Source organism: Hemicordylus capensis, chromosome 2, assembly GCF_027244095.1.
Source record: "Hemicordylus capensis ecotype Gifberg chromosome 2, rHemCap1.1.pri, whole genome shotgun sequence".
NCBI lineage: Eukaryota > Metazoa > Chordata > Lepidosauria > Squamata > Cordylidae > Hemicordylus > Hemicordylus capensis.
This window is the reverse complement of record NC_069658.1, coordinates 294,987,693-295,012,634: the sequence shown is the minus strand read 5'-3', so window position 1 is coordinate 295,012,634 and position 24,942 is coordinate 294,987,693. Positions and strand designations below refer to the sequence as shown.

At 42.7% G+C, this 24,942-nt stretch overlaps 1 protein-coding gene across 3 annotated transcripts in view; it reads left to right on the top strand.

The window, feature by feature from the left end:
- The window catches only part of PLXND1 (plexin D1), a 245,944-nt gene that overhangs the window by 208,988 nt on the left and 12,014 nt on the right, over nucleotides 1-24,942 (top strand). For all 3 annotated transcript variants that reach the window (XM_053295803.1, XM_053295804.1, XM_053295805.1), the window contains 9 exons: nucleotides 3,596-3,752; nucleotides 4,986-5,089; nucleotides 8,282-8,345; nucleotides 11,951-11,985; nucleotides 12,940-13,044; nucleotides 15,249-15,412; nucleotides 19,195-19,342; nucleotides 22,264-22,404; nucleotides 23,168-23,242. In XM_053295803.1, coding sequence (XP_053151778.1) covers nucleotides 3,596-3,752; nucleotides 4,986-5,089; nucleotides 8,282-8,345; nucleotides 11,951-11,985; nucleotides 12,940-13,044; nucleotides 15,249-15,412; nucleotides 19,195-19,342; nucleotides 22,264-22,404; nucleotides 23,168-23,242 — 993 coding nt within the window. The remainder of the gene's footprint in view (nucleotides 1-3,595; nucleotides 3,753-4,985; nucleotides 5,090-8,281; nucleotides 8,346-11,950; nucleotides 11,986-12,939; nucleotides 13,045-15,248; nucleotides 15,413-19,194; nucleotides 19,343-22,263; nucleotides 22,405-23,167; nucleotides 23,243-24,942) is intronic.

The window sequence follows — 24,942 nt, the reverse complement described above, 5'->3', positions numbered from 1 at the left end:
GCTGTAGCTATGACCAGAGACAAGAGAAAGAGCAAATATGACACCCTGGATAAACATCAATTTAAGTATCATCCAGGCTGTAAACCACCCTATAATTAGAAAATGTTTTCCCAAATGAAGTTGTTTTCACTGACAATACAGTTTGATTCAGTCTCAAGAAGTTAGGCCACAATCTCATGTACAGATCATCACATGGGCCATGAATACTGGGGCCAATACTTAACATAGAATAAAGCAGAAGAGAGGAATATCTTCCGAGTTAAAGTATAAGGCCAACAAGTAGTTCCTGAAGGTCGACCAAAACCAATGGGTAATTTTCCTTATTAGTAAATCATGAAATCACTGAAGTTGGCAAGTCAGGATACACTGGTCGCTGAGTACTCTGAGCACACCATTTCCTTAGGAATTATGTATATCAGATTGGTTTCCACAATAGCAATCTGAAGCATTTCAGTCCATTTTATATGTGAAATAAAACTAACACTGTGTGTGTGTTAGTATACAGTATATCAGGCTTGCAAAAATACATATGGATGTATATGCATCTTTTAAAAAATCTGAGCACTTAGACCTGTGAGGTAGAAAATATATCATCTACTGAGAATTCCTTCTGATTGGCCAAGATCCAGGGTATGATGAAAAGAATAAATATGCCAGGATCGTTTGCTGTGTAACAATGAGTGAGGTAAAAAACTGAGTGTCTCATCTTTACAGCTTCTGGCAAAGCAGTGACTTTACTGCCAATGAAAAGGGTTTCTGGTTGTAAAGTTGAGTCCACAGTGTGAAGGCTTTTATACAGAGTGTTACAGGAATAGTGCTGAAAAGTTATGCTGTAAAATGCCTCTTGTGGGACTAACGCATACTAAGAATGTAGAATCTGGGGGAACAGGCTAACTTCAGCCCTGACAGTAAATGCAGCAGACAGATCTTTGCAAATTCCAAGCCAAACTCTGCTTTTGATTACAATAGCGTAAATCTGGAGGAGTTCTCCTAGAATCAGTGGGGTCGCTCCAGACGTATGATGGTGTAAATGAGAACAGGTTTTTGGCACTGTTTCCTTTGCTGCCTTGCTATAGATTCCCATTACTAACTGATCTATAATTTATGATGCAGAGCTAAGGAGGTTAGCAGCAGGGCCCAATGTATTAACTTTCTCTTTGCAGTGACGATAGGTCCATAAGAATTGGGAAAGGGCTGCTGACTCTTTGTTTATAAGTAACTGAAATAAAAGTGAATGTGCAGTTCCCAGGTGATAGTCAATTGATTCCATTCAGAGATATCATCAGTAGCCCCCCAAAATGTGGGTAACTTGAGTCTCTGTTTAAAAGGTTGTTCACATCAAACTCTGAAGTTCTGCATACCTTCGTGAAGCACACCCCAATCCTAGAAATAAGCATAGTGTAATGAGTAGTTTTTGCCAGTGGAGTTACAGTGACATGCTATCTGCAAGGCAGTGGTACGGAACCACCCTGATGAGATGCCTGTGTGTTGCAAACGCATGCTAAAATACTGCTATCAAACATAATGCATGTAAGACTGAGAGGTCATTCACACAATCAAAAACGGTGTTCTACCCAAGTTTGGGAGCTCTGTGTGCTTCCAGTTTTTGGTTGTGTGGAAGCAAGGTTAGAGGAAAACCTGGGTACCTTTTTCTCCTACCTTGCTTCCACACAATCACTTCTACCCAAGTCTTCCTGTAACCTTGCTTCCACACAAGCAAAAATTGGGAGCACGCACAACAACCAAACCCAGGTAGAATACAGTTTTTGATTGTGTGAATGTCCTCTGAATCTAATATCCCAAATGCTTCTGTGAAATGATGTCAGTGAGACAACTGCAGCTCCACTCTCCCTCCACACACTTGTCATGGGTGTAACACCTCTGAGGGGGAGAGGAGCATGCTGGCCGGGAACGTATGCTTTATCCCAGTTGTGCCTCTCACCTGACCAAAGGAACCCTATAGGCTGTAGCTGGGCCAAGAATTGTTCCGACAAGTAAAAAAAATGAAGAAGAGGAGGAGGGATTTGTTATCTCCCCTAAAATCTCTTTTATTGCTAATAACAAAAATTAACAGAAGCAAAACTAAGTCATTGCCCTAAAGTCAAGGCACACACTTGAATTAGAGGTATCCAGTTTCAGACAGTAAAATAAAGGTAACTTCGTGCTATTGAGTTGGTGTGACTCCTGGCGACCACAGAGCCCTGTGGTTTTCTTTGTTAGAATACAGGAGGGGTTTACCATTGCCATCCTGCGCGCAGTATGAGATGATACCTTTCAGAATCTTCCTAAATTACTGCTGCCCGATATGGGTGTTCCCTATAGTCTGGGAAACCTATCAGTGGGGATTCGAACTGGCAATCTCTGGCTTGCTAGGCAAGTTATTTCCCAGCTGCGTCATTAGGCGGCTCAGTAGCAAATACAGAACCCAAAAGAAAATACAAAAAGCAAGCTTTAGATTGAAAAACAGTTCCTCTCCCCTAAAGCACAGGAACAGCTTGAACCAAAATCACCCTCCAAGATGGAATCATTCTGATAGTCACTCCAGGATTTTCCCCTCTGCCTTGAGAACACTGTTCAGGCCTCTGATAAACAGTTTCATTGCACTTTCCCCCCCTTACAACTCAAAACAAGCCAGGAGCCAGTGACCTCATTGTCATGCTCCAAGCTCAGCCTTGTTTTGACTAGGAGGTGAAGGCCCGAGTGTTCCACAACATGTAGGTAACACCCAATTAACCTATGGAATTCTCTGCCACAAGATGTGGTGAAAGCCAACAGCCTGGATGGCTTTAAGAGCGGTTTAGATAAATTCATGGAGGACAGGTCTATCGATGGCTACTAGTCTGAGGGCTATAGGCCACCTCCAGCCTCTGAGGCATCTAAATACTAGTTGCAGAGGAGCACTAACAGCAGGAGAGAGGACATGCCCTCAGCTCTTGCCTGTGGTCTTCCCAGAGACATCTGGTGGGGGACCACTGTGTGAAACAGGATGCTGGACTAAATGGGGCTTGAGCCTGATCCAGCAGGGATATTCTTAAGTTCACCCTGTTCTTTGTGAAGATATAAACTGGCTTACATTGAGTCAAACCACTGCTCCACCTAGCCTGGTGCTATCTATTCTAAAAGCAGCAGGTGAAGATCGTGTTGATCTTTTATTACTATAGTCCCTCCTTATACCGTGTGATTACTAGACTCTGTACCACTCACCATGATTGTAAACTAAAATAGTTTTATCAGCTGCCATTGCACTACCCCCATTTTCACTGGTGCTAAATCTCAGTTTCTCTTTCTAGAACAAAGTGAATTTATAGAAGCAAATGACAACCGTTAGTTCTCCTACTCCCTACTTCAGATGGTTTCTGTATTTCAGGATTTAAGTTCACAGACAGGACAATTCAGGGAGAGCTTATACTGTTACCCATCGTTCTTATAACTCTGTGGATAAAATATACTATTTCAGTCTACAATGCTGTAAATCAGCACTTTTCACTCACTTTAGAATTCACCTATTTCTCTTGGGGGGGGAGGGAGGGGGGAGGGAGGGAGGGAGGGGTGTACAATTTATATAGCAATTAAACAAGAAATTCTTTCTCCACAGAATCTTAATGTATCTTTCCAAGGCTGTGGGATGGACTCCCTGAGTGTTCGGGTCATGGATACAGACACTCTCAGCCAAGTTAAAGAGAAGATACTTGAAGCCTTTTGCAAGAATATTCCATATTCCCAGTGGCCAAGAGTAGAAGATGTTGACCTTGGTAATCATTTTTTCTGTACAGTGATTTTAATTCCAGGATGTGAATGCTTATCATACACAGTATTTTGCACTTCTATGTCCTCTTGGGATTAAGCAGTGCTTCAGAAACTGCTTGTGTATTTATTGCTTTAGATTTGTGATCTGTCCTATTGCCAAGACCAAGGTCTCCCAAGTCCAGTCTTGGCTTTGTACTCTCTTCCGCAGGAATGAAAAGTGACACTGGGATGGGATGGAGAGAGATTCAGTTATTTAGCAGGTAGAGCTGGCACCAGCAACTGAGTGACCCTGATATCTCCATGATATCTCCATGACCCACAAATGCTCATGCTGGAACCCCAGGTATGCCATTGGCATCCTATCCTGCTCTGCTGCACCACATGCACCCTATAATCACCTGCAGCTTAGCGCTTTTGGCTGGCCTGAGGGACATATTCTGTAGAATGGCAATTGGGAGGAAAAATGGTCACTGCTGATAATTGCTTCAGGAAAAAGAAGAAGGCGGTTTTGACAGTGGGGAATGGAAATCCCCTACAATCAGAAATGCTGGGATGGGGAGATAATAAAGTAAAGTCAATGGGAACCTCAAGGATTCTCTTCATGAGAGCCCCAAACACTGGCACAAGGTATGATTATGAGGACATCTGAATTGCTACTGGGGAGAAAGTGTCACAGCTGGAACAAGAAAGAGCCGCATGTGAGCAGAAGACAAAATGTGTTTTTAAATGAATAGGATTTTGCAGTGTCTAAGCTGTGATCCAGCACATACACTTGAAATCACAAGTAAAATGTTCAGGATGAGGTAATTAATTAAGCAGCTGCAATTGACTTTTTTAAAAAAAATCCAGTTAATTAGAGATCAGTTGTTTGCTTTTACTTGCACCCAGATTGCTTTTCTTTATACACTGTAGACATTTGTGTGCAGCACGTGAACTAATAGGGTGCACAACGTGAAGCACATACGCATCAGAATACAATAGAGTGATCTTATTTTTACTTACTTGGCATGCATGTTTACCTACTTGGCATAACCTTGAAAGATTTCCCACAATAGCTACTTGGAGGTTTATGTTTGAGTTGCACGACATATAGTGCCTCTAAGAGCTGCAGAGCTTGACACTGAAACACCTGTGCCCCTTGTCAAATGTGGCGTCAAAATAAGAGAAGCCATTTAAGTTCTTGCCAGCACATGTTGTGCTCAGACAGAGTTTCTATTTGTTCCATTTTCTCTATATAGAATGGTTTGCCACAAGCACTGACAGCTACATCCTCCGGGACCTCGATGACACTTCAGTGATGGAGGATGGCAGGAAGAAACTGAACACGTTAGCACATTATAAGGTAAAAAAGTGTGAATGCTCCAAGAACTTCCCTTCCATGGGGTCTGCCTCTCTTCGGGGACATAACACAATTCACTTTCCGAGCAGGATTATTAAAAGCAAAGGGAAGGTTGCCATAACTCTATGAGAGCTTCTGGGGAACAGACATCTGCCCTGGCGAGAAACTCGTTAATATTGCAACACATCGAGACTAATTAAACGCTCTTCATGCAAAACAAGTTATTGCTGCGGGGGGAGAAATGCCTCTTATTCCCAGTGGGCTGCCATCCATCCTAATTAAAATCATACCATTCCTCTTTCTCACTAACAGTGGAGTCAAAGCTCTCTTTGGTCTCTTATGGGAGCATGTTTTGCCCAATAACGTTTTTGTTGTGTGTGTTTTTTTCTGCTTTCTTCGAGGAAATAATTTCATTTGAAATGACAGTCAAGTAATTTAAACCTGTTTTCGAAGTAATTTCATGCACGCACAGATAGTCATGGGGCTGCTACTGATGCTCCTCCACCAGGTGCTAGATTTTGAGGAAGCAGCTTCACACAAAAACAGAGCCGGTGGGGCTGGGCCCGTTTGGTTGCATTATTTACAACAAATCCCATGTGAATTAGGCCTTGGTTTGTGATAGTTTCACAGCACTGTTTTGGGATGACTCCCTATAGAGGATTAAAGGCTTTGTCTCAGAGCAAGCTCACTTGAGGGAAAGAAATGCTGAATCATCCCTTCTGAGCTGCATGACTAGGCTTCTCCTATTATTATTCTGGATTTTTGGTAGGTTCAAAAATGACTGCCACCACTACTCCTCTTTATTACAGAGCTTGAACCTCCCTGGGCTTGGGGTAGAATCCCAGGGAAAACTCTCTTTATTTTGCTACTAGACAAGTACAAAAATCTTCCACGTGCAAGCCTCAAACGTGGTGAGAAAACAGATAGCTGCTGAATGCCTGAGGAGACATGTTTGCACCAGAGAAATTCCCCTTTAGCCCCCCCCCCCACTTTCCTGTGTTAAAAACCAACTCGGAGAGGCTTGTAAAAGAAAAGGAACAAAAAGAAAAACAATTTTATTCAGGTACTACAGAATCTTTCCATCTGAGGCTTACTCATCTTTTAATTACAGATAAAAATACTCAGTAGGTTACAAGAACACTTCAAAAGTGCCCCCAAATGATGTTGGAGTGGCACACTTTAAAAATCTTGGTTACCCAGTTGCAAAGAACAGGTATGTAGGTAAATGTAAAAGCACACTTAAATGTGTACAGAGTCTTTTGCTATGCCCTATGTGTATGGAGCATAGGCTAGTGTTTCATTAATTCAGTTACGTAGGTAAACTACAATAGATCAGTATCAGGAATATGCAAAACACACAACAAGGAATATAACTTACTGAACCATTTTCTCCTGCCCTAAACTTCCGAAGCCAAAGCCCAGGTTTCCGTTTCTTGTACTCACCAAACCCTGGTTGAGAATTCAAGCTTCCTGCCCTCCTGGCTTCCCAGGACCTGCCAAGTCATTTTCCTGCAGCCATCCTTCCTGGCCACATGTCCTTCTCTAACAAAGAACTTCCTTCTTCCTCCCAACAGCTCTATAGGTCCCACCCACCTGGTGTGCTGATTGGCTGAGCCCTGGAGTTCACCAGTCTGTCAGTCAAGACAGGGTTCACTTCCAGTTAACTCTTTAGGGAGAGGGGTGGCTAATCACTAAACTCCTATAGTCACCAAACTATGCAAAATACACACACATGCAAAATGGTATCTGAATGAAAAATGCACATGAATTTGGCAGGAAGGATTGCACACAGATGATTAGCTACCTGTCACCTTACGTGCATCACTTCAGTGATGGAGGGTGGCAGGAAGAAACTGAACACATTAGCACATTATAAGGTAAAAAGACTTCCCTTCCGTGGGGTCTGCCTCTCCTTGAGGACATACCACAATTCACTTTCCGAGCAGGAATTTAATGGATCTTTTGTGCAAAGTTCCATGCAAATTTTATAATATGTATATAATGTTTTCCATAAGTGGTCCTCTATGGAGGGATTTCATCAGAAACAACCACGATTCTTGTTGCTTTATGTTTGTTTTGCCTCTCACTATGCTTTCAATACATACACAGAATTGCTGGCTAGTTGTTGTTTTTTTAATTGCACTAAAGTTTTTTATTTATTTATAATTTCTGCCCACTCTTCAGTCCAGAGGATTCTCAGAACATCTTTCAATAACCTAACAATAACATCTATAAGTAGCTCAGTAACTGTACATTAAGAGCACAAGAACAACAACATAGTTAGCAAAGAGTGGAGTTTAAAAATCAACAGATGTTAAAAGCCTGGAAAAATCAAAAGGATTTGACCTGGTCTCAAAAAGATATCGGGCTCTCTCCCAGTCAAAGATCTTGGGGAAAGGAATCCAAAGCCAGGGCAGCCCCACTGGAGAGCCCCGGGTTCTTGTCACCGGCCCCAGGACCTGTGGTGGCATAAGGACTCGGAGAAAGACTTCTTCTAAGACTGATCTTAATACATAGACAGGCTTATGTGGGAGAAGGCGCTCTTTAAAGGTAATAGAGTTGAATTTACACCCATGTAACCAAGCACTTTTTAATACAATGTGTCAGAAAGTGAGTGGAGCGGCGGCAGGGAGATAATCTTGAAGTGGGATCACAAAGTAGCCTGGAGTAGCTTTTGTTAACATTACCCACATGTCTATGCTAAATATGATGCAATAGCACATATTCAAGATTGTTTTTGATTGTTTAAAGTCCCAATAACAGAGGAGAGGCAGGACCACAGGTGGGAAGAAAGTCAGTGCAAGATGCAGGAATGGTTATACGTTTTTAGATCGGGGGGGGGGGGCTTTTGCAAAAAACTCACCCCCAGAAATGGAGCTCTGAGCAGTGGCTTGTCACATAATGTAGTATGGCTGCACTAAGTTCTTATTGATTTATCAGAAGCAAGTTGCAAAAGTCACTGCCAGAATATATGCATTATAAGGGAGAAAACTGGCATTGCAAGGGACACCAAGGGATTTCAGTTTTTCCTAATGCTTATGTTGGGGAGGGGAGGCATTTGCAGGAGAACATCAGTGGGCAGGAGAAGCACCTACTGATTATTTCCTGCAACTGCCCCCTCTAGTGGTTGTAGCATAAGAGTCAAAAAGTAGTACAGTGCTTGTTTCTAATGTAATACTTCTTTGTATTGTGCAGATCCCTGAAGGTGCCTCTCTAGCAATGAGTTTAACAGATAAGAAAGATACCACTTTAAGCAGAGGTAAGTTGCTGTTGCCTTTTTCAACCACAGTCATGAATTTGCTGTTTTGAGGTGTGTCCCCCACCCCGCCCCAGAAGTTGCAAAGTGGAACTTGGATAAACTCAAAAAGAATGCCTTCCATGTCACTGCCTAAAGGCCAAACTACCCAGAATACTCAGTTGCATGTAGTTTCCCCCGTTTTTGCTGGTTTTGGTTTGGGGGTTTTTTGTGTTTGTTTTTTACACAATATGTAATTCTGGAGACTCCATTTGCCCCAGGGCAAAAAACAGCTGAGGAGGAGGATTTTAGCAAAAACAATATGAAGAAAGAGAATTAAGAACCCTCTCCCCCATGCCCATCTTGCACTTTAGTTTGCGGCCTCCCTGACCCCATCCCAGAAAAGGTTTGCCCAATGTTTCTTCTAAATATCCACTGGACCTTCCAGAATCCGTTTTGGATTCTTGAGCCCCGGTTCCACTTTGTAATATCCTGGTCCGTCCTGGTGCACTTCTGTCTGTGGCATGCAATGGCAGTTCTAGTAGGAACCAAATGCTCCCTACAGGGGCTCATGCCAGATTAAACCTATTTATTAGTCTGCAAGGATAACAAGAGCACTCTTTTTAAAGGCATGTTCACATGTGAAACTTACAGTAGTTCTTGCTTCAGTTGGGTTTAGAATATAAATGTAAACCCTGCCTTGGCCAGAAGGCTCATTCACATTACAAATGTCTCTCCCACTTTCTATTCTGGATTAACAGTTATCAAACATTCATATAAATACCATGAGATAAGCTTAAAGGTGATCTAAGGCTCACTTGTGAAAATGCTCTTGGTCTTTCTTTTTAAGGTGAAGGCACTTGTGGTACTTGGAAGTAATCCACCCATCATGACATTATTTTGTTTGTAACTGGGACTTAGCAAGACTCAAATCTCTGTGACAGTTGCAATGATTAAGCTGCTGTAATTTAGGCTGTTGAATTGGGCCATTCATCTAAAAGCCCTCAATATCCTCCACAAAACTGAGCAAGATTGATGGCTAGACAAAGAGATAGAAAGGCAGAGCAGAGACACAACACCCTGTTCATGACAGTGCATGACGTTCTCTGAATGGCAGCCAGCAATCTGCGGGGGGGGGGCGGGCAGAGTGGGGGGGGAGGAAGAAAACTGGAAATCCAAAGCAGTATTCTGGCAGAGCTATAAGGGGGTCTAGGCCTGGAGCCATCCATAAATATAATATAGCTTTGGTCATCAGACTGGTCATTATGAAGTCATCCTCTTCATGGCTGCTAAATAGCCTTGTTTGTTGACCTTTATACTTGAATGGCTGTCATTTTCTATTGCAACACATCAGCTGCCAATCTCCATCCATTTTGGACACCAGGAAGAATGGCTTTTAGCCAAACAAGCGGTCTGCAAGTAGGCAGATCAAGTTTTCAGCAGTCACTGTATGCTAACAGTGAAACATGACAAAGAGAAATGCTTCAGAACTGCTAGTACTGACTGAAAACATTTCAAAGGTCACTAATAAAGAGGAGAATGCTACTTATTGTGTACTACTTTGCTTTACTCTGGAAAGTAAGATATCAAAAATGTCTAGAGAAAAAGCAGCACCTCTTTTTCTTTTTGAATTGTTTAAGTATAGTACACTGCTCTTGTAGCCAACACAGTGGTGCAAATTCACTTCATCTGGTTTAAGGTGGATGATACAAGCAGCAGCCTCTGACAGCCTTTGTAGTAAGCAATTACCCTTTTTGCCTTGTTACAAGCATTGTCTTTAATAAGCACATATTGGGGCCATTCACATGACCTGCTGGGCAGACGGGGACAGTTTCGCAAACCTTGCCTTCCCCAGAAACAATAATTTATTGCTTGGTGGGAGCGTGGAGCGTGCTCCCACATGATCCCCACTGCTCTGTGCATCATGGAACAGGGCGGATTGCTCTGAGGCCGGGGCACGTCATCTTGGCCTCTAGGTGTCCCACAGTGCACTGAGTGCAGTGCACTGAGGGATTTTCCCACAGGATGGGCACTCTAGGCATTCATCTCTGTGTCAGCATGAGCAGCAAGCAGCTCACGCTGACACACGATCCCAGCAGCCAGATTAAGAGCGTGTTTGCACCCTTAAGCCAGGTTAAGGGCACGTTTGCACCCTTAACCTTGGCTAAGAGCTGGGCTTGGGCACAGGGTTTGGCACCAAGGTAACTCTGGGGTCCACGTGGATCACAGTGGTTCTCATGGGCAGCCAAGCCCAGGCTTAGCTGCTCGTTGTGCATATAATGTTTGTGTAAATAGAGTTTGTGCCTCATTGTGTAAAGAGAGTTTACTGCATTTGATTGTTCACATATTTTATCTACCCTTTGCTATAAGAATCCTTCTAGAAATGAGTAGATATAGTCCCCCTGCCTAATGGTGGTGAAATTGTGTTAGATTCTGAATTCATTTTAGCAATAGCAATTACACTTACATTTATATACCGCTCTATAGCTGGAAGCTCTCTAAGCGGTTTACAATGATTTAGCATATTGCCCCCCAACATTCTGGGTACTCATTTTACCGACCTCGGAAGGATGGAAGGCTGAGTCAACCTTGAGCCCCTGGTCAGGATCGAACTTGTAACCTTCTGGTTACAGGGCAGCAGTTTTACCACTGTGCCACCAGGGGCTGAGATTTTCCTCTCATATTAATATGGCTGAAGGCTAAGGCAATTAATAAAATATTATACTTCTATGCAGCAGTTTCCCCTCCCCGCAAATGTGTCTGTAACTAAGTAGAAAGCGAAGTGTTTGGGGCAGAAACCTGACCTGAAATCCCTTTCTTTTCCCCTAGTTAGGTCTGATTCAGTGTTCCCTCTAAGGCGTGTGTACATGCGCATGCTCAGAAGTTTTTAAATGTCCACTCAGTTAATTTTAGATCCGACTCGGGCTGAATCAGGAAGGCTCCACTCTGAATGCACGTGCGCACACACTGCCTTGATACTGCCCCCCAGAACAAAACTCATTCCACACACAGATGAAAAAAATTAAAGAGAACACTGGTCTGATTCTCTCTAAATATCTGTTCAAGCAGTTTTCAAGGAGTTGACAAATGTATGTTTGTTTGTTTGTTTGTATGTTTGTTTGTTTGTTTGTTTGTTTTTCAGATGTGTAGACTGCCACAAACCTCTGTCTCTTACAACAATATAAAACAAAATTTTATGTTTACAACAACATAAAACCTGAAAACAATGTAAAAAACACAATTTGGTTTGAAAGACATTTAAACAATTTAAATGTTCAGTGATGAAGGGCAACCAAGACCAAACATTGCTAGGTGTGTGTGGAGCCTAGCAACTGGAGAGCAGGACTGAAAGCCAATAGCTCCTTTTGTATCCCCACCTCAGTTCAGTCACTGCATCAGGTTCTCCAATGATAAAACAAGGATTTTATTACCAGACTCCATGTAAATGTCATCTGGGTTAGCTAATGTTTCATGGGTTAGTGTTACTTAAGGTTTGTGTGCAGTAAGAATATCATATATAATTACTGCTGCTAATCCTTAGCGGCAGAAATACCCAAACATTCCCTTTAAGAAAGACTTGCTGTGTAAAATAGCAAGCTAAGCCATTTTCTTTTCTTCTTCTTTTCCAGTAAAAGATTTGGACACTGAAAAATACTTTCATTTGGTAAGTATACTATTCCAAGAGCAATCCAGGATAATGACTCTCCCACTGTGTGTGGGCTAAGGATATTTTCCTTAGGGGGTCATTTCTCCCTCTTTCCCCTATTTCCTCTCTAGGAAATGTCTATTTGGGAATTGGACCCACACACCAGGAAAGAGTGTGAGAGACATGATACAGATAAATTAAGGAGAGTTCCATCAGCGCACACACAACAGCTTTATTCAAAACTGTGGAAATGAGAACTTAACCAGAATGGTTTGATGGGTGGGAAGCAGGCCTGTCTAATGAGATTTTGCCAAGTATGTTTGTTATGAAACCACCCCCCACTTTCCTCCTCTGCCTTAGAGCAGTTGAGCAATGTACAATCAAAGGGTAGTAGTGCTACACATGGTTTATTGTCAAAGGCAAATCTAGGAATGCTTTCCATATGTACAGCACATGCAGAATGATGCATTTGTCAGCTGGCCAGCTTGTTGGCCTAGGATCAGACCCACTGAGGGGGGTGAGTGAGACCCTTGCGGTTCCTGCATTGTTTGTGTAATAAGATAATAATTGAACACACGTTCTGTTTGGCAGGAAGAAGGGGAGAATGCATCTTTTCAATCTTCATCTTGATCATAATCTTGCATATATTCCTAACATAATTCACCTTTATGATGGCTGCCAGTTACCAAAAGGGAACAGAGCATTGTGTTTGGTGATGTTTCAGACAGCTGAATTCATTGTAAACTGAATCTAGAGCAAAATTCTTCATTCATTAAGTGAGGGTGGGAGGAACCAAGCAGCACAGCTGGCAAACAGCACAACGGATTTTTAATATTGTTCCAGTGTTCATAATTGGAATTTCTAGTTTATAGCATAGGATAACATTTTTTTCCATGAATGCTTTTCTAGCAGCATTCCTTTAGAAAGGTTCATTTTTCTCATATATAATCCTGCCTTTTTGGAATTGTTCAGGTTCTTCCCACAGATGAACTGAATGACAATAAGAAATCTCATCGACAGAGCCATAGAAAAAAAGTCCTTCCTGAAATCTACCTGACCAGATTGCTTTCCACAAAAGTAACTTAGCTGATTTTTTGTCAATTTGTTGATCTGCTGTTTCTCCATTTGTTGGTTTGGGGACTGTTTTAAAACTGATTTGTGATTGAATTAATTTTATTAGTTGTCTTGAGATCTTGTATAAGCAGAAGGGTGAGTTACAAATGATCTTTTAATGATAAATCAAAATAATAATAAAATAGTAATAATAATAATAATAATAATAATAATAATAATAATAATAATAATAATATACAATAGGAGACTTACAGCTGATTAAGTGGGGAGCTATAGTGGCCTTTTTTCTAACAATACTGGCACGAATCAGCCCAGCTTGGGTTCCAAATCCTGGGTACTAAATCCCTGATCACAGCAACCTCCTTTAGCCTATCACTAGCTTTGCCTTTGCAAGGGCAGAGAAAGCAGCTGGCACAAATCAAGCTTTCAGCAAGCATCTCTGTGCTGTCCAGCTCTTGATATCCAACACCCTTAGAACAGCTAAAATCATTGACCAAAAAGGGGCAAGGCTTTTAGTTTAACAACTCAGCTCCAATCTTTATACTACTTAGACTGCTTCCGTGGGAAATGCTCTTCTTTTGTTGCCCACCACTGTATAATAATTAACATCATAATGATCCCAGTTATACATGTTGAAATGATGTTTTTGTGCTTTTATCATAGCCATTCTCCTAACTATTGATTTTTACTTGTGGCATAAGAATCAGACCTAGGTAGCAAATCAAGAAAGGCTTTATATGCAGGAAGGGAGCTCTGTGCTTCCCCTCCTCCCCCGCCCCCTTTTCTTTCCCCTTTAAGGCCCTCAGGCCCTTTCCTGCCAAGACTGCTTTGGTATTGGATTGAATTTGTATTTTAGTGTCTTGTGTCTAAGAATTATTGTTTATAGTGTCTGCTTTGGGGGCCTTGGCTGAAAAGCAGTAGATAGATATACATTTAAATATATAAATACAGTTAAGATACCTGCAATAAAATCCCAATGGGTACTTCTGAAAAGCAAATGCACTTCAGGAGGAGGTGCTCAACCCATCCCCTGCCTTTCTCCTGCAGGGTTCTCTGCAACCTCGCCCCTCCCACTCTCCCACCCACCCCCTGTAGGGTTCCAAGTGCATGCTTGTTTGTTTAAAATATTTATACTCCACCCCTCTAGTGCAGAGATGTGCAAGGTAAACATGTGCCTGGAATTCTATAGGGAGGAAACTGGCAAGCAGAGCCACCTGTCTGCTCCTCCCACATCACATTTACCCATTAGAAGTGAGGCTGTATTACATGCGCTGATAGTGTGTGATGTGTACTTCAGCCCTTAATGACTAACCTAAGTATTTGTGGGCTAATTTTAAAAAGTGTGATGTGGAAGGCTAGACTGAAACATGACAGAATAGCCTAATCCGCAGTGTGTGTGTTATGACACATTTCCCAGCATGCAAAGCTCTTCTTAAAAAACTGATCACAGATGGCACAAAGGGAGCTTTCAGGTACTCCTACATAATGAAATTCTGCTGCTTGTTTCTTTGCTAAATGGGATCAGAACTCTTTGGGAAATGTGTTAACATCTCTTTAGTAACTTCACACTCATGGAGCAGAATGCTCATCACGTCCGGAGCTCAAATATTCATTCATTCATTTATTTAAGATAGATGATGCCAGATGGAGAGTATCTGATATAGTGGTGCTGAACAGTGTAGTCAGAATTGGACTGCTTAGTGCTGCCAAACAGTCCAGTTTTAAACACAGTTTGGTGCTAAGCCATCTAGTATAAAAAGCCTCTTAAAGCATCAGTACTGTTGCTTTCAACAGACTTGGGCACAAGGCTTGGCTTTAAGTCGGTCTGTAATCCCAGTGCTTTGTGATCCAGAACTGGAGGAGAGATCATAAGAGTTGCCACAGGTCTGTAGCTTTTCCCACTGTTTACCACAGAGAACAATCACAGATATGGTCTGTCTTGGACTCCAGCAGCAGAGAATAAAAATCTCAATGCCAAAAGAGATTACATGTAAACTAAAGCTATTTATATCACTGTGTACAAAGTTAACTTTCCACCTCTATAGGCTCTACTTTGCCTGCCCCTTGACTCAGTTACTTTTCAGCATCACTTCTTCAACTTAGTTTGGGGAGTGGGGGTGGAGCACATTAAAATAATATCTTAGTAATATCTTAACCACCGTAGCTGCTGCTTTCTTAGACCAATGATGAATGTTCTCATTCTTCAGGGCACACTGCAAAAATTCCTGGATGATTTATTCAGAGCCATTCTGAGCATCCGAGACGACAGACCACCTCTGGCTATCAAGTATTTTTTTGATTTCCTGGAAGAGCAAGCAGAGAAACGGGGGATTTCTGACCCAGACACATTGCACATTTGGAAAACCAACAGGTTGGAAAAAGAATTTCCTTTATTTTAATCTCTCACAAATACATATGTATAATGATGATCCAAAATGATTGTGGCATTACTAATTCATCATTAAAATCATTAATAAGGGCATACAATCAGGGATGGAAAGCTTAGGGGCCAGGCCTAGGAAGATACACAACCTTGGCATACAAGGAATAAAAAGGTTTACATTCCAATTATCCGCAGTTTTGGGGTGGCCAGAAATGACCTCTGAGGTCATTTCCAGCCACCATTTTGAGGACAGGAACCATTGTGTGGCTCATTTTCAATTTTAAAACTTTTTAATTGTGATTTTTCACCAAAATATGAAAAGATTGGGCCTTTGTGAGGACATTAGTGGACATCAGGAGACCCACAGATCATGGTACAGCACTTAGTTTCTCTAATTTGTTGTAAGCTTTGTTTCTGTAATTTATCAAAGTTTTAGCCATTTTTAGCCTGCCCCCCCTCCAGGATCCTAACCCCCCCAATAGTGATGTGAATGGTCCGGAGCAGTCCGGACCAGCACCAAAGGGGAGCCTATCTTTTAGGGCGGGGAGGGCTTGTTTACCCCTCCCGCGCCTCTTTGCCCCCGCCAGTGGCCGTAATCTACTGTAAAATTGGGGCGCTGGAAACCAGCTGCCCCAGCCGCCGCCGCCGCTTCCGCCGCGCCCCCCCCCCCGCGAGCAAATTAGAGATAAAAAAGGCTACTGCCTACAAGGAAAGGCTACTGCCGCCCCGCCACCCGCCACCCCCCCCACGAGTGCTCACCAAGTTAGAAGAACTTAGAGAGGAGCTCGCGAACACAGCTCCTCTCTTATCGAAGCCTCTGGCCCAACTGGGGCCTTGGGCGCATGCGCACGCGCACTAGAGCTCTTTAGCCTATAGAGCTTTTGCCGGAGGCCCGGTCTACCCGCCGGGAAGAAGCCGGGTAGACCGGGCCTCCGGCGATCGGAGGCCCGGTCTACCCGCCGGGAGGAAGCCGGGTAGACCGGGCCTCCGGCGATCGCAGTAGCCTTTCCTTGTAGGCAGTAGCCTTTTTTATCTCTAATTTGCTCGCGGGGGGGGGGGGGGCGCGGCGGAAGCGGCGGCGGCGGCTGGGGCGGCTGGTTTCCAGCGCCCCAATTTTACAGTAGATTACGGCCACTGGCGGGGGCAAAGAGGCGCGGGAGGGGTAAACAAGCCCTCCCGCCCTTAAAGCAATACCCCCCCACCCGGACCAACCAGGGCAGAACCGGTCCGGCAGTTCGGCCATTCTATAGAATGGCCGCCGGACCGGTTCGGACACACGCCTACCCCCCAACTCCCATTGACACAATGACTCATTATCCGTGGTTCCCCCACTGATAACAGGATTCACCTGTACAAAGTCTGACATCAACAACCAGCAAACCGGGGGCAGGGGAGCAGGGATAAACACTCACAGAAAGGAGCATCTTGCTATAATTCTGAATATTTCTTTGATAATAGAGAATAATAATAGAGAATAATAAAAGAATAATTCTTTGAGCAAATCTCATTGATTTCAGTGGGAGTTTCTCAGGAGAAAGTATGTTCAGTAAAGGAATTTATTTGTGAGGGGTATGACGAGGGAGCAGGAAATCGCTTCAGGACTGCCCACCAGTGGAAAGTGTTTGCTCTTCAGAGAATATTAAAGAAGTGCCTTTTCAAGTTGTCACAGGGGAAACAACCATTCCAGTTTTTGTTTAAAACATAAATCAGAATTGAGTGTCAGCACGTTTTCATGTAAATGTAGATTACCACAGCTTTTGTGTAAGTGCATTCAGTACTATAGACGTCTTATGTTTTTAGCCTGTTTGTGGACAGGCTTCTTAAAAATGAGAAGCAGAACCTGTTGCTTATAGGTTACCTGATGCCATTCACTTGTAATCAGTAAGGGTCCTCTGCCCTGCATCTGTTAGTTGTAGATCAGTTCTAAACAAGCAGATATTCACAGTGGCTGACATACAGAGCAAGGATGCACTGATGCAGCAAGAGAGCAGCCTACCAGGACCTCCAAACTATCTTCACTGGTGCAATGGGAAAGTGGCAATTTTTGGTACCCTCCCCTTCCCTTAGGAGCCCTCTCAGGGTTCTACAGCCCTCAGGGACATATTTTCAGATGGCACAGAGGGCTTCCTTGGGAAGGGGGTGGGTCAAAAATTGCTGCTTCCCAGCTGCACTGGTGCAGTTAGTTGGGAAGTTCTGTTAGGCTGTTCTCTCGCTGCATCAGTGCATCATTAATTTACTGTCAGCCAGTAACGCACAGCAGGGGCAGACGTGGCTATGCCCTTTGATATTTGTGGCAGCAGCAGTAGCCAAAAAGACAAGAGAGTAATGAACCATGGCAACTTATGTAGGTGAAGGGAGAAGTGTTCACAGGATCTTCTGCTGCTGCTTTCTGTGCTGTACTAGTTTCATGCCCTGTCATTTTCTGAGCAGTCTTCCCAACCCTGAAATAACTTTCAGCAGATAAATATCTCTGCTGTCAGAAAGAGAGAAAAGTTAAAATCCAGAACCTATGAAAGTAAAACTATGAAGATCTTACAGAATGAACGTTCCCATTAAACCAGTCCCTTCAATCCAGAACCCTGATGTATTCAGATCTTGCAGTTGTTAACTAGATTAGGAAGTTATACTTAAGAAATTAATACAATATTTTCTAAACTCTTGTAATGGTGAGACTCCCAAGAAACTATGGTATGTGGATACTGTATCTACGGTATGTGGATACTGTGTTTCTTTCTAAAGAAGAAACACAGTTACATACAATATAAAACAAAATAGCATTACCAGACAATGAAAATTTTAGTGATTACTGAAACTGGTTTTAATGAGTTATTTCTTTGTTTTAATCTGTTTTTATATTTGTGAACTGCCTAGAGCCATCTGGACGAGGCAGTATAAAAATCTAATAAATACATTAAGTAAAATGTTGCATGAGCTATGCCTGTTCATGCACCTGAGTCATGCACCTTGAAAACTCACATGCAGCTCGGTTTCAAAAAGTATACCTCTTTCTGCTAGGAAGAATAAAGTGTGGTGCAAAATGCCGTCTGGATCTCTGCTTATCTATTCTACTTCTATAGTCAAAACCACCTTTAGGTAATCTGCTGAGATACTGTGGTTGTTGAAAGACAAATGAGGCATAGAACATGTAGATTTGTAGGAAAATAGAGGTTTGGCTGATTTGCTATCAAAATAAGACACTAAAAAAACCCATAGAGGCTCTTCTCACGATCGGTGAGAAGAGCCATGAGGGGGTTTGCGAGGAGAGCGGGCTAAGCCCGCTCTCCCCGCAGACGAGCAGTCAGTCTGCTCCGGGCAGCCAAAGCAGCCACCCACACGACTGCTGGCTCCATCATGGAGCCAGCGGGGTCTGGGGAGTTCGGGGGCCGCGCAGCCCCCAGAAGCTCCAGCATGCCCTGTGCAAGCACTCAGGACATGCTGGAGAGATGCTTTTTAGCCTCCCAGTCGAGGGGTCTCCTCATGAGTTACTGCAGCAACTCACGATTTTTAAAAAAACAGGTTTGCGGTTTATGAAGATTCCATCTGTTTAGAAGTTAACTAACAGTGCTCATCTGTGAATTTTTGTGGGCTTCCATCTGGCCTTATTATTATTGCTTTTGTTTGTTTCTATTGTATTTTTCTTTTCTAAAATGCCTTTTTCATTTATATTTTGTTATGCCCATACTCTAGGGTGCGTCCATCACCTTGTAGTGGAGAGATGAAGGGATGATAATAATAACCACTTCTTATCTATTTTGTGTTTACTTGTACAGCCTACCTCTGAGGTTTTGGGTCAACATTCTGAAGAACCCCCAGTTTGTCTTTGACATTGACAAAACTGACCACATAGATGCCTGTCTCTCTGTAATAGCTCAGGCCTTTATTGATGCCTGCTCCATCTCTGATCTACAGCTGGGCAAGGTACATAACTGCCATTAAGGAAGACATTTGCTTTGCTGACCCTCACAAAATGTTTTCTGTTTGTCTTGTAGCTAATTTAAACTTCTCCAAGAAAACAGAGGAAATTAATTTGCAATTGTAATCAAATAAAAAATAAAAACTGGAATTTTAAGGATATGTAAATTGTTATTCAGGTGAACCCCATTATCTATGGGGGTTCCATTCCCTGCTACAACTGTGGATAATGAAACTGCGGATAACTGGGCACTATGGGAATGGGGGTTAGGTTCCTGGAGTCTGGAAAAATGGGCAAAAATCATTTTAAAAAATCCCTCCCACCCTCCAAAGGGGGGAAGGTGCCCTACCATGCTCTGTGGGTCTCCAGCTGCCCATGATTGCCCCACCCAGTCCCAGGTCCCCCATTTTCCCATGAAAAATCAAGGGGAAATGTTGTTGTTTTAACAAGCAAAAAAAAATGGCTCCTTTTCTGAAAATGAAGCCAGAAATGACCTCGGAGGTCATTTCTGGCAACCACAACATCGCGGATGCACGAAATTAATCCTCCCCTGCCCTTGTATGCCAAGATCGGGTGTCAGTTACCTGACCATGGATATGTGGAACTGTGGATGTTGGGTCCACGAATAGTGAGGTTTGCCTGTATACTTTTTCCCCTATGCAGTTAGTATTAAATATAACTACGCCTAATATGGCCTAATATGTAACCAGCACAGTAGCATTAATGGCATAAATCATTAATAAAAGCTCCAACTCAGATTGCCATCCAGTGATCCAGACATTATCCCACAAAAAGCATTTTACCCAACTTTATATTTTTGCAAGGAAAGTAATTCTGTCAGAGATGTTATTTTTTTTTCAACCTGAAACCTTCATTTCCACTGGCATTTTTGTTTAGTTTCCATTTCGAAGGCCATGTCACCATTTTCTAGCTTGAAAAGGCAACAATAAAAGGATGATAGGTTGAAATGTTGATTTAAAGTTATTTCTATGCTGTTGAAGTAAAAGTTGTTGCAGTTTTATATGTGGCTGTTCTCGAATTGACTTTAAATGCCAGGTTTTTTATAGCGACTGACATCCAGACTAAAACAGCACCAGTGCTCCATGGAAGCAGCCACGCTCTTGATGAGCACCTGACTGATACAGCACCGGCACTCACACTGAGGCGGGTGGGGGGGATTGGCTGGCCTCCCCTTCCCCCAGAAGCGCTCTGTGCCACACAAAACGATGTCCTTGCAGGCCATGTTCTTCCAGAGGAAGGGCAAGTGGTTAAAATTCACGCCCCGCTTTGTGAGCACAGGTGTGGTTGGTGCAGCAAGGCTGGAATGGGCCCGAGGACAAGATGTGAAGATGGTCCCCACCCCCTGCTTCTTCAGAGAGGTGCCAGGGAGGTGAGCAAAGACAAGCAAGCTGTTGCCCACCCAGAGGGTGTCCCCATTTCTCAGGAGCCTTGTTTGCGTCCCCCCCCACCGCTTGTTCAGTTGCTGCTCTGCCTCTGACCAGTGCTGTGGAAGTCAGGAAGTCATCATGAGTGCTGCCGCTTCCATCTAGCACCAGTGCTTCCTTACTTTGGACGTTGGCTAGTGGACATGAAAAAAGAATGTATTTCTTTTATGATGATCAATATATATTTATGGATTTAGAAAATGTGTACATACCCTTCAGTTGCACACTCCCAGGGCAGTTCAGACATCATCATCATCATCATCATCATCATCAAAAAAATGCAATTTAGAGACATACACAAATTTAATTTAAAAATAAAGTATGATAAAATCCAATGCTGAAGCCATTTTAAAACATGCTAGCTCCACTTTGAAGACAGAAGCACTCATTGCTACCAATCCAAATCCTTCCACAGAGATAGGCAAAGAAAATTATTTTGAGTTTAATATGTCATACCTATTGTATTTTATTTGCTAACACAGCTGACAGGGCAGTGGAACTTGTGTGTAGTCTTATTCTTGTTCCACCAGTTGAATATTGTGTTCAATATTAATGGAGTCTAGGAGGCTTCCTGACCTCCAACTCTCAACAGATCTCCTTCCGGTGACGGAGGACTGCATATTACACAAGCCTGTGGGGTTTTTTAAGTGTTGCAAAAAGACCCAGAATGGGCCCATGGTGAATGATACACTGTATACACATGCAACTTTCTGTTGATGCTAGAGATTTATTTTTCCCACTTTACTCAACAATACCTTCTTTTATGCTGTTGTATTTCTGAGAACATTTCCATCTGTTGTCTGACCCCAGCTGACCTACTCAGTCCTAACTTACATTTTGACAAAGAAAAATTGTAGGTATTTTGTAACAGATGAAAAAATGCTCACAAACCCAAACACACCCCACTTGAACCTCTCATTAGAACTTCACCCCAAATTAATCTCTCCCAGTGAAGAGGTTCCCAGTGCTTTCCATACAGAGTGGAATGCTCAGCTGTGGGGCTTCGCATGAGCCCCCTCTGCCCCCAGCAGCATCGCAGCACACAAACCATATACAGGCCAGCACTGAGAGAGATGCAGTTTACAACATGCTCTCATAAATCTTATTTTATGTTGGAAAGTTTCAAATGTCAACACCTAGCTCAGCAGAGCCTTACAGAGGACAATAAAAGACATCCATACACCCCCTCCAGAAACTGAGCTTGATGCTGAATCTACTCGCAGGGAAGGAAAGCAGATTTGTATACGTAAGCAGAAACTAGCAAATATAAAAACAGTTTCTGCCCAATGGTCTAAGGCTGGGCTGCACACCTTCAGTCCTCCTGCTGCATCTTCCTGCTTCCTTGTCATAGCTGCTTTCTTCAACACTCTTGTATATTTTGTTCCTAATCTGACGCCATTATGCACAGTGAAAGTCTAATAGCAAAGGAGTAAATCATTAGAACTACAGCCAATGAATTTTCTCTGGGTTTGGCTCTCTAGGACTCACCTACTAATAAACTATTGTATGCCAAGGAGATTCCTGAATACAGAAAAATAGTGCAAAAGTATTACACACAGATCCATGACATGCCACCTCTCAGTGAACAGGAAATGAATGCACACCTTGCAGAGGAGTCCAGGGTAAGAAATCAGCTCTTCCACAGTGTGTTTATAACCAGATGTTTCCTCCACCTACTTATAGTAGTGACTTATTATTACACTAGCAGGAGCAGCATAACATCCCAGAATTTTAGAAACAAGGGCTTGCATGATGCACAGCATTACAGGAACGCAACAGGGCAGCTGCAGACTCCTAAGCAAGCTCCAGTGCCGCTCTGATCAAGCGGTTGCTCAAGCAGCACTTCCGCAGTGTTCCCCATTTATTTTTTCCCATGGGGAAAACTGCAGTTGTACTCCTTGAGCAACCGCTCATTCAGAGTATCATCGGGGCTTGCTTAGGAGTCCACAGCCGCCTTGAAGTGCAGCGTTACATCCCCCTAATACTGTGCATCATGTAAGCCACGGGTTTTTACTTACGTTCAAGAACTATTGTTTTGTTAAGAACAATCTATGTAAAGTTCATGCAAGATCTATAGGCAAAAGATGTTATTTAGAATAACATGAAGCATGCATGAGTCAAATCAAGTGTAAATCAATCAAGGACTTGACCTTGGTTATACTAGAGTTTCTCCCCCCCCCAACCCCCACAACTTGGAAGTTATGTATGTCACATATTAATTAACTAACTTAGATGAGAACCAGAGTTAAAATATGCTGATGTTAGCTTACAGCACAATCAAATCCAAGTACCATTTTAGTGAATTGATTTCTGTCAAACAGAATGGATTACACTTTGTATATGTTGATTAGTATTCTTCCCTTGTTTGTTTTATCCTTTATGAAGAAATATCGGAATGAATTTAACACCAATGTTGCCATGACTGAAATTTACAAATATGCCAAGAGATACCGTAATCAGGTAAGCAGCTTCCTTTGTTTGAGAGCTGGAGATAGTTCTCACCTTTCAGTGCTGACTCTCATGACCTTGTGCTGATCTGAGTTGAATGAGACCAGGTTGTGTTTGTGTGGATGGTGAAGTGGTCATCGGATATTTCATTATCTGCACCAATGCTTTACCACAAGCCAGGATCATGATTGTTCAATGCATGTGCCCATTTATCATGTCACTGACAACCAGCTATCAAAAGCCTTTCTCATTTGTATGACTGATTCACTGCACATACATACTCAGACTAGATACAGTCAAGTTATGTTTCAGGCAGTATTAATCAGCTCTGAAAACGGTTAATGGCTGATATGAGAAAAATTACTGTAGTCCCAGTGAAACTGAAAGGACTTTAGGTATTTGTCCCTTTAATCTCAGTGGGACTACTTTGAGTAATTTTCCTCATGTCACCCAGTAACTTTTAATCACTATAGTGGATCTTTGGCTCTGCAGCAGGGAAAGTGACAAAATGCAACTTCTCTCAAGATGCCAGTTTCTCTGTTTTAAAGAATTTTGTTCCAAAAATCAGATTTCTGGAACATATGATTCCACAGATGTATTCAAGTGTCCTCTCTGCAGTGAGACTTCAACAAAAAGAAGCCTAGTATCATTAAAGCACTTTTTAAATATTAAAAAAAACTCCATTCTTTTTAACTTACTCATAAATGATTTGATGGCAACTACAAACCAATCAGTCTGGCTACAATACCAGAGAAGATACTAAAACAGATTATAAGTCAGTCTGTAAACATCTTGATAACAATACAGTGATTCGTATAAATCAGCATGGATTTGTCAAGAATATTGCCAGGCTAATCTCTTGAAAAAAGAAAAAAAACTGGGTTACTAGCTTAGTAGATTGTGGGGACACTGTGGACATAATTTGTCTGTATTTCAACAAAGCATTTGGAAAAATTTCTCCTGATATTTTAATTAGCAAACTGATCAAATGGGAGGTAGGTGGTAGTATCATGAGGTGGATTCACAAGGTTGGAGAACCATCCTCAAAGAGTGCTCATCAATGGCTCCTCTTAGGCAAAGTTTTTGTCTGGGTGTGGCAAGCCTCTGTCCTGGGCCCAGTACTCTTCAAAATATTTATCAGTGACTTAGATGAAGGGGTAGAAGAAATCCTCAATTAATGTACAGGTGCTACAAAACTGGCAGGGATCACTAAACCTCAGGAACAGAATTCAAAATTGCCTTGCTAGAATAGGAAAATGGGCTAAAAACAACAAAAAGTTCAACAGAGACAAATGGAAAGTTCTCTGCTGCAGGGGTCCAAGAGTGTCTCACGGGTGGGTTATGCGATCCCATGTGACTCCAAGGCAGGACTAAGCTTAATTAGTATAGCTTTTAAGGCTGGGAGGAGCTAACCTTCCTCAGTTCTTTTTAGTCCTGCAAGGCTCCAGGCAGCTTTTTCACAGTGCTCTAGCACTTTCATTTTCACTTTTCATTCTCCATCCCTCCCTCACCTTCTTAATCTGCTCCTGCCTCTGCCTCCTTCCTTGCTCCCCTGCATGGAAAGAACCCCCAAAGTACTCCATGTCAGAGTTCTGGGGAGGGGGTCTCAGCTACCTGGCTTGCCTGCTCCTTCTGGGCCGCCCACAACCCCACCTTGCAGGCCGTGCTCGCCGGTGTGCCTTTTCTCTGGCCAGAGGCCTACGGAACACGAG